The following is a 10,550-nucleotide window of genomic DNA, read 5'->3' on the forward strand; positions in this document are numbered from 1 at the left end:
TAAAAAAAACATATTTTACTGGACTATAACCTGATATGGGAGGTTATATGTAATCTTTTTGTTTCAATAGCTCCATCAATTTTATAATCTACAGTTTATGTATGGAAGACATATTTCTCCTCTATACATTTAAACATCAGAGTATATATGCACATGTAACACTGAATGAATATGAAGTATCTCCTGAAGTCCATAAGTCTAGGAGCAGCACAATAAGTTGTAGCTATCAAAGTCCAAGAATCTACATTCTGGTCCACTTCTTCCAAGTTGGTGGAAAAATAGGCTAAAGAGAAAACTTAGTTGAAATGACCTGCATCTGAAAGGAATGGGTTGTGACATACTGCCCCACTTGTTATGCAGGGCAAGTCATCTTGAGTGAAAGGGCAGAATCTGTGGTTGGCCCAGAAGCCAAAAGTAAAAACTTTATGCCTCTATAAGGGTTAGCCTCTCCGAATAATGGCATTGTGGATTGATCCATTGTTACGGTTCCCAAACAGTGTCTGCATTTAAACTTTCTAATACATTTCCAGGAATTTACAAGGGAGTTTTATTTCACGCTTCATGCCATATGATGCTTCTGCAGGGTAGTAATGAGCTAATGTACATTCAGCGTCTCATGTAGACACAGCCAGTTTGTTCTCAAAGTCTGTAATAAAAATGTGAAAAATCCTGTTTATAATTGTATCTGACCATTAGGTTTGTTTTTAATGTTTCAGTGGTAGAGTCTCCTTCAAACCTAGCGACAACCCAGATCTCATCAAAATCTATTAGGATTACTTGGGAGCCATCCACTAGCCAAATAACGGGCTACAGAGTGCAATTCATTCCCATGATTGCTGGTGGGAAACAACATATATTGAGTGTGGGTCCTCAAACTACTGCTCTGAATGTAAAAGATCTTTCACCAGACACAGAATACCAGATTAATGTGTATGCAATGAGAGGACTGACAGCCAGTGAGCCAATTACGATAATGGAAAAAACACAACCAATAAAAGTTCAAGTGGGTAAGTTATTGACTGGATAATTTTCTGATAACATAGATATTTTTAAAGACCTCTGAATGTCTCTTACAATAGCAGACCTTCATTTATTGTGAGAAATACTTTTAGTTAATGGAATTACTTTAACTGAAGCACATCATTTTGTGTGTGTAAACAATTGGTTAGTGGATAAGAAATACAGATGCAATAGAAGTGCCATGGCTGTTGGAGATCTCTTATAGTTGTGGTTCTCTCTCTTTACAGAATGCTCACGTGGTGTGGATGTAAAAGCTGATGTTGTGCTTTTAGTGGATGGCTCCTACAGCATTGGCATCGCCAATTTTGTTAAAGTAAGGGCCTTTTTGGAAGTGTTAGTTAAAAGCTTTGAGATTTCACCTCAAAAAGTACAAATAAGTCTTGTCCAGTACAGCAGGGATCCCTATACGGAGTTTTCTTTGAACAGATACAACAGAGTTGAAGATATAATAAAGGCTATTAACACCTTCCCCTACAGAGGTGGATCTACAAACACAGGCAAAGCGATGACCTATGTGAGGGAGAAAGTATTTGTTACCAGCAGAGGATCAAGACCAAATGTACCAAGGGTCATGATTCTTATTACTGATGGAAAATCATCAGATGCCTTTAAAGAGCCAGCCATAAAATTAAGGGAGACAGACGTAGAAATATTTGCAGTTGGTGTTAAGGATGCAGTACGTTCAGAATTGGAAGCAATTGCCTCACCGCCAGCTGAAACCCATGTGTACACAGTGGAAGATTTTGATGCTTTCCAGAGAATATCTTTTGAACTCACCCAGTCTGTCTGCCTACGAATTGAGCAGGAACTGGCTGCTATTCGGAAAAAATGTGAGTAATTATTACTACTTAGAGAAATACAAAAATGTAATGAAAAGAATCTGAGACAAATATTACTTTCAGTTGCAATTAGGGAACTCCATTGATGCCAATGAAATTTGCTCTGGTGTAAACGAGGGCAGAATTTGACAGCTTTTAATAGCTACAATGAGGCTATTGAAATATAAAATGAATAGCATAATTTGGGGTAGGCAAGCAAAGCATTAGCTCAGGTGCTTACAGAAGCAGGGCGAGTGGGGGTGTGCTTATGACTATAGCAGCAGCAGATTTTCTGTGCTTGCTAGCATACACCCCAGAGATCCCAGCAGTTTGACTTAGTAATCTGGGAAACCCCAACTTTGCCTGCTCACCAGGGTGCTCCCTAGAGATCCTGGCAGCATGTCTTGGTAGGTGGGGAAAGCTGGGCAGGCATTCCTAGGGTTTGAGGGCATGATCTTGCCCAGGAATCCCTGGGTCATGCTGGACCAGGCTCCTCAAGCACCAGAGGAGCACGTCGCCTATCAACACCAGTGGGTGGAACAACAGGTGACATGATTCACCCGGTGAACTGGATCAGCTGTACTGCAACATATCCTGGCGCAGTTAATCCACTTCATTTGGCAGTATCTATTTCTACTCTCAGAGATTATTGGAATAATTATGCCTACATAAAAATTTATGACAATCATTTCTGCACATAAAAAAAATCTCTTTTGAATGAATGAAATCAGCTGATTTCAGGAGTAGTTTTAGTAGACTATGCAGGGCTTTAACATTTTTTTAAAATAACCATAATAGCTATTCTATCTGTTTTTATTTTTGTACAGCTTATCTCCCTGCAAGGAATTTGGTTTTCTCTGATGTGACATCTAACAGTTTCAAAGTGGGCTGGTCTCCAGCTGGCTCTGAGGTTTTGTCCTATCTAGTTAAATACAAGGTGGCTGTTGGTGGAGAGGATTTCATTATTTCAGTACCAGCATCTAGTACTAGCTCAGTTCTCACAAATTTACTGCCTGAAACTACATATGCAGTCAGTGTGATTTCAGAATATGAAGATGGTGATGGTCCTTCCTTGGATGGGGAAGAAACAACCTTAGAAGGTAACTTTCCCATTATTCTCAGCCACAAACAGGTCACACGTTCAAATAACTGTTTGCCTTATTGAGAGAATTTGTATATGAGGAATACCAAGCTAATTCTGAAATATAGTACTGGTATGTGGGATAAGACTGGCATAAGGGTGTTCCTGTTTCTTTTAGTAAAGATAAAAATTCTGATAAAGGACAACTATTAAGATTGAATTTTAATTTGTTTCAGTGTTTCCTGGATGTTGTGTTGTTCTGAGGTTGTAGTGTCTTCTTCTCCAATACACTGTGGTGATATATATGGATAATTTTCATAGATATTTAATTACTGAAGCTCCAATCTAACTAAGAGTTACCATATTCTTTACTATATTCCTTTGAATGCAAGATGCCCTTGAATTAAAGATGCACCCTAATTTTATGACTCAGTTTAATTAAAAAATAAGGCATCAAATATAGACAAGTTTACCATCATTCAATGTCTATGGTGTATATAAGAGTTTTCTACTTTTTTTTAACTTGAAAATGCAGGCCATTTTTAGAATAATTATTTAGTTTTGAAGACTATGTCTTATATTCAAAGGATATACGTGTGCTTCAGTGCTTCAGGTTACTAGATCTACATTTTTTGCAGAAAAAGCCTGGTTTATAAAATAGAATAAAGAATTGTCATTCTTAAATGGAAAAGACTTACTGGACCTGATCCTCTAGTTCATCTATTATACCTATTACTTCATTTCATATGGTTACTTTTGACCTTTGCCATATATAAGATTCTATGTGATCAAAGGAAATAACATGAAAAGTAATTTCATTGTATTTTTCCTTAGGATTGATTAAAATTGGATTGGGAGAAGAGTAGTGCAGCAGATGTTGATTTCATCCTGTGTGTGTGTGTGTACATATGCATGAGAGAGACAATAGTTTATCCCCCTATAACTTTTTCTTAAGAAACCAATTTCTTAAAATGTTTTCTTGTCTGATATTGTAGACAGATTTTAATTGGGAAGCAAAGAGAGGCTAAGCAGCTTTACTAAAAGTGAGGCATCAATAATATACCTCATTTTGTGACCAATGCTGCATTTTAAAAAGTTCACAATCTTGATGTGATGAAATCCTGACAGTTTTTAGAGGTCCCACTAATGGAATATAAATGTCAACAGTTCTGCATGCTGCGTTGGCTAACAGCTTGGGTCAAACAGCTGGTTTCTTGATAACTGATTTTAGCCTTAGTGTGCTACAGAATTTTAAATCTGGTGTTATTTTTATGTCAGGTAAAAATAAACTAAAAGTATTTTGTTTGTATAAAAGTAAGGTTTTTATTGTTACAGTTGAAAACAGATCTTTAATTGAATGACAAAGAACAATATTTATGGCAGGCAGATGTTCACATTAAATTAGTTATGAAAGAGGAACCACACACTAAGAGCATTTGAGCATTTAGTAAATGTTAAAGGGCAGAATTTGTTTTTAAATGCACATGTCCAAACTCTCAATGACTTCTGGGCAACAAATGATGCATTTTGGCCATAGCATATATGGGAAAGTGTTAAATTCTGCCCTGCAACATCCATCCAGTCATGCCAGATGGTCTGAGTAGAAGCCATAATTTTTGTCAAGGAGCAGGATAGATAAACAGATCTCTTTCAGGGCAGCAAGCATTTTTACGTTGTTAGGTTAGTGATCTAGTTAGACTTCTTTAAATGCTCATTAAAATAGAAGTGTAACATTTTTTATTAATTAGGAACATTAACTTAAGGAGACCCATTGGTTCCAATGTCCTTTAACTTTCAAGAATCTTTGAAAGTTTGTGGTCAGATAAACATTGATGAATGGTGATTGGACAGAAGTACATGACTGCAACTAAAGCTGCACAATAATGCATCTAAGTAGGCAATCTCTTGTTTCAAGCAGTTTCCTTCCAGTGTCCTCAACTGTACTGAGTACAGTTTTTTTTCTACCTTTATTAAAAGACAATATTTGATAACCAAATAGCTTTTTCATTTAATGTGGTTGTATAGCACAGGTTTTACCATATTCATGTTGGGAGAGAATATTGTTGTAGCTTACACTTGAGCCCTAGTTCTAAGATTTCAGATGCGACTAGTGATTCTGGGTACCTGATCTTAGACACATTCATGAACCCTGATTTTTCAGAAAGACCTGTTTGAAAACAAGGCATTTATAAGTTTTCTCATATTGGGCAGTTGCTATATGAGGCATCTTTTAGGCTTTGGTTTGGGTAAACTGGTTCTGGTAAACTTGGAGCTAATAAACATTTTATTCTACATACAGGTTGATTTAAAGACAACCAATTATGAATTATATATCTTTTTTGTAGTTAAAGGGGCTCCTCGAAACTTAAGGATAACAGATGAAACTACAGATAGTTTTAAAGTTGGTTGGACGCCGGCTCCAGGGAATGTGCTAAGGTATAGGCTTGTATATAGGCCAGCTACAGGAGGAGAAAGGAAACAAATAACCATCTCAGCAAATGAAAGATCTACAACTTTACAGAACTTGCTTCCAGATACAAGATATGATGTCTCTCTTATTCCTGAGTATCAGTCTGGGCCTGGCAATTCATTGAATGGATATGGAAAAACTGAAGAGGGTATGTGATAAATATTGAGATTGTAGTATTGCTTGAGAAGAGTGTAGTGCATGCTGACATATTGAAAAAAGCATAACTAACATGAAAGTAATTCATAAGTTCCTTTCTCTTTTTTTGACATTGTCACTACTAAGGATAAATGGTGAGTTTTGTAATTATGGAAGTTTGATTGAGAAACACTTCAGTATAATTACACCCTACATTTTAATTAAGTTTCTTTGGATCTTGACTTGTATATGCGTTCTTGAATATGAACCTGCTAAAAAGGTCTGCTTTAGGCATAATACCCATATATAAGTAAAGCAAAGACAATAAAATGTATAAGTCATCAGTAACAAAAAATGGTAGCATCCTATTTGAAAGGTTTAAACTGGAAAGAAATACATGCAAGCCTAAAATTGTTTGTGTAATTTGAAAGCAGGTGACATGTCTTTTAGCTACTCTCAGCAAATTGATTATTTAAAGCCTGATCTTACATTCATTAAAATCAGTAGTAGACTTTACATTGGCTTGAAAAATTGTCAGGCTTAATATTTAAATGATTCTAAAAATCTTACCAGACTAAAATGTTAAATTTTAAGAGCAACTGGGTAATTAAGGCAGATTAGCAACTGGTTTATGACAGTTAAGTGACACTGAAATGTTGCATGTTGTCTGTGTCAGAAATTATATGTTTCTTTAGCTGCTGATGGGTGTGTGGCAAATATTAAAAAAGGCAATTTTAATATAAAAATTGAAATAAATTGAATAATTTGCAATTTATTCTTAATGAGAGACAAAGAACTGACTAATTAAATGTGATGAGCTAATACCACCAGAGTATCTCTAATTTGTGCCTAGATAAATCATATATGATTTTTTAACTAGGTCTTATGACTTTGGATGATATTAAATAACCTAGATAGTTCCTTTCTAGAGAACTAGTAATTATAAGCTCTTCAGGGCATGGACCATTTGTTACTAAGGTTTATACATCATTATGTACTGTGATCCTGGCTGTAGTTGCTGAAAGCTAGGTTTGTGCTTACTAGGCCTGTGTGAAGTGGCTAGTATTCGCTTTGGATTCAGATTCAGCCAGTTTGGGGGACAGTGATTCGATTCAGTGATATGAATCACTGTCGTGAATTGATTTGGCCGAATCTAATTTGGAGATTCGGCTGCTCCTGAATCTTTGAATCACTAGGCTCCATCCCCCACCCAGTCTCCCAGTCCTGTCTGGCCTCAGCTCCTGGCTCTTTGAAAAAAAGAAGCCCCACTGACTGGCTCCCGCTTGGCAGGAGGGTGATCTCCGCTGCTCCCCACTGCCCCATGCCACATGGGGGGCTCTGCCATGGGCCCCGTGACCTCTGCCTGCTTTCCCAGGCCTGTTGCAGGGCTGTCCTGCCTGCCCCAGCTCCTGGTCCTTTAAAAAAACAAAACAAAAAAACCTCTGACTCACCGGCTCCTGCAAGGTTGGGGGCGATCCCCGCTGCCCCGCACTGCATGGGGGGCTCTTCCATGAGCCCCCATAATCCCTGAAGCTATTTCAGTAGCTGGTGAGTGTGGGTTTTTTTGGATTTTTAAAGGGCCAGGAGCTGGGGTGGGCAAGACAGTGGGTGGGGGCTGGGGGGCTCTCAGGAGGGCTGGGGGAGCGGGCAAGGAATGGGTCCTGGCAGGGGTCCCCCCATGATCACCTCCCTACTTCTCCAGCTCCTCCTCCTCTTCCCCCTCCCCCTATTTACCCATATGGAGTCTTGGTCCAGCTCCCTGCTGTAGCAGGTGGGGACTGCCCTAATTGCTGAAGCTCTCCGAATCTTTTCCAAATAGATTTGGAGAGCTTTGAATTGATTCAGACCTTTTAATTGGCCCCCTGATTGAATTCAGTTTTGGAGATTTGGCCACCAAATTGGGCTGAATCTCCTCTGAATTGAATCAGCACCTGAAGCTTTGCACAACCCTAGTGCTTAACCTATATTGCAGAACTCAGTACTTTTGAATGGTATTTAAAGTGTCTCTTGGTATTGTTGCATCTTTTTATAGTTGACTCACTGTGCTTCTGTACTTAATACACTGCGAGATAATGAAAAAGTAATTTTTCAATATTAACACAGGATTAAAACATTTTTTGTGCTCATATTTCATGTCTTATAAAATAATAGATACATTTATGGAAGGACACCAATGGAAGCTATGCATGAAGATGGATGGAAACAAATAGCCCTTCCTGGTTCCTCCTTTTTTAAAATTATTGATAGTCTTGGATTTGATTCTATAGCTGTTGACTTCATTGGTGCTGGGCACATCTACATGATATGCTTTACTGCTCAATAGACTAATCTACTACTCAGTAAAGCATCACCACCTATACATTTGCAGCATTTACTGTGCTGTAAATGTAGTCTACTGCACGGTTGGCTAGTATCTGTAGATGCAGGTAGTAGATTTACTGCACATCACACATACAGACAGCTGATTGAGAGCAAACTGCTTCCAATTAGCCCAGGCATCAGTGGGTAGGGAAACTGTCCCCTGCTCCCAGCAGCTGCTTGCCTCTCAGCCCTGTGCCCCAATCGGAAGATCAGGGTGGAGGCTGGGAAACAGTTCCTTGTCCCAGGCAACTGCCTGCCTCCCAGCCCCATGCCTTGATTGACAGAATCTGGGCCCACTGGAGGTGAAGACGTGGAAGGGAGTATGCTGTCATGACCACAGCAAACTTTGACCAAACCATGGCTCTTCAGTGTTGGTTTTTAGAATTAAGTCTCACATCTTGGTAATTTCAAATATTTTAATTAATATCAAAAAGCTTTATTCGTCTTAGGAAATACTGTCTTTCAAAACTGCATTTAAAAGTGTCAACACAGTGACTGATGTTAGCAATAGGTTAAGAACCAAATGATTGTGCACTGCAAGATTTTATTTGAAGTATCAGGGCTATGGTCAGAGTTTAAGTGATAAACATGGTGGACAGTGTTAAGTGCACATGGAGTCTTGAAGTCAACAAGGATTCATGACACTTTCTTAGTCTACTTTCCTGCGCAGTATCCAAGCTTCCATAATGAATTGAATAGTTATTTTTAGATATGAATTTCAGCCACCGAGGATAGCAGCAATACAGTACATTTGTTTGGTTGTTTTTTTTTTTTACCAGTGGCATTGAAAAATTGAAAGAAAGATATAGATAAATATTTATTAACTTGTTTGGTTCAAATGTTGCAATCTTTATTCAGACATAATAAGCATGGATGCAGATGGCAGTAAGAACTAATGGATTTTGTGCTAGAGTTTTGTATTTCCCTCATCTGTCTCCTATCTTACCTTATGATTATTTTCAAAATGAAACAAAATACTTTTTGAGTATTGTAAACTCAAGGGAAAAGTTCTTAAAAGATGTATATCATCTTTGTTTTAATGATGGTAACAACCGAAAGAAACCTAAGTTACTTCATGATATATTCCCAATGTCTTTTACCATGTGTAGTCCGAGGAAATCCAAGAGATCTGAGAGTTTCTGAGCCTACAACATCCACATTAAAGTTATCTTGGACTGCAGCCCCTGGCAAAGTGCAACGGTATCTTGTCACATACACTCCGGTGGCAGGAGGTGAAACCAAAGAGGTGACCACAAGGGGTGACACCACCAATACCGTGCTGAGAGGGTTAGATGAAGGCACTAGGTATGCAGTGTCTGTGTCTGCCTTGTATGCCTCGGGAGCAGGGGAGGCCATTCATGGAGAAGGAGAAACACGTGAAGGTAATTATTTTTAGATTTTGTACAATTATTTGTTCAAATGGTTACATTTGAGATGTTCAATGGTGCACTGATTTCTCTTATTTTCTACAGAAGTAAAACTGTGACTGAAGTGTACGCATAACAAACCTTGCTCCTTCCCTTTGTTTTCTTCCTCATGAACCAAACGTAACTGCAGTCCTTCTACTCAAACAGCACAAGGACTGTTAGAAGATAGTGAGTGCTGGAGAGGAAAAGGGAGGGATTGGGAGTGGGGAAGGATCACATTGGGTGTTTATAGATGCGCTTGGGCAGGGGTGCTTTATTTAAATCAGCTCCAAGAGCTGCTCTAACTAAAGTGCCTGGACTGTCATGTGTATCGGTGTCCCCGTGCTGAAAAATGGTGACTGGGGGAGGAGGGGGGGAGCAGAATGGAGGACGCTTTTAACTAAAGCTTGTTGAATGAGCTTTAGCTAAAGTGCCCTGCCACCGTTTTTCAGCACAAGAGCACTGATACACGTGATGCTGGAGTCTGCTCAGTTAATTTAGTCTGCTCTGACGTGCTGTAATTACAGCACGTCAGAGCAGCTTCCCTACATATATATAGGCACCTATCATGCCTGCTGAGAGAGTGTGGTGCAGTGGCTACATGTAACTAACAAAAGCAAGAATTAGGAAATGAATGTTAACAGGGGACTGGCAGTAGTAACTAGCAACCACAGGTTTTCTTGGAGGAATGGAAGGCTGCTGTCGCACTGCATTAGAGTGGAGAACTTCCCAGGTATAGCGGCTGCTTCTTGCTTGGAACATTTCCATTGCCGTCAATAAATAGTCAGAAATGTGGGAAAACCTTTCTCTTAGGCCATAAAAAGGGAGCTTGATAAATGTTCTGTCTGGCTAAGTGTGTGTTATAGAAGCTTTTGGGGGTGTTGGTTGGAGTAGCCATGTTGGTCTAAGGACATAGGGAGACATGAATGACTGGTACCCTCTGAGACTGTGGGGGCACCATTTGTAGGCGGCAGAGGCAAGCGGGAACCGCCTGCAGACACCGGTGGCAGGGTTTTCATAGATTAAGGGTCGGAAGGGACCTAGTAGATCTTCTAGCCCGACCCCCCAAGGGTGTGGCGGGACAGTGAGTGGGGACAGCCTACAGATGCCGATGGTGGAAGTAGTGAGCAACGACTGCCTGCAGATGCCAGCGGCGAGGGCGGGTGAGGGTGGTGAGGGTGGGTGGTGACTGCCTGCAGAAGCCGGCAGTGGTGGCGGCTAATCTCAGGGGGTCACGTGCCCCCTGCTACAAGTTGCCT

At 39.7% G+C, this 10,550-nt stretch overlaps 1 protein-coding gene across 1 annotated transcript in view; it reads left to right on the plus strand.

Moving 5' to 3' along the window:
* COL12A1 (collagen type XII alpha 1 chain) overlaps window positions 1-10,550 on the plus strand; it is a 163,009-nt gene that overhangs the window by 18,642 nt on the left and 133,817 nt on the right. Inside the window, exons 9-13 of the mRNA XM_019520465.1 lie at window positions 717-1,007; window positions 1,248-1,850; window positions 2,666-2,938; window positions 5,265-5,537; window positions 8,995-9,267. Of these exons, the coding sequence (XP_019376010.1) occupies window positions 717-1,007; window positions 1,248-1,850; window positions 2,666-2,938; window positions 5,265-5,537; window positions 8,995-9,267 (1,713 nt within the window). The remainder of the gene's footprint in view (window positions 1-716; window positions 1,008-1,247; window positions 1,851-2,665; window positions 2,939-5,264; window positions 5,538-8,994; window positions 9,268-10,550) is intronic.

The sequence above is a fragment of the Gavialis gangeticus genome, unplaced genomic scaffold (genome assembly GCF_001723915.1).
Source record: "Gavialis gangeticus isolate Ggan-Ray unplaced genomic scaffold, GavGan_comp1, whole genome shotgun sequence".
NCBI classification, from domain to species: Eukaryota; Metazoa; Chordata; order Crocodylia; family Gavialidae; genus Gavialis; species Gavialis gangeticus.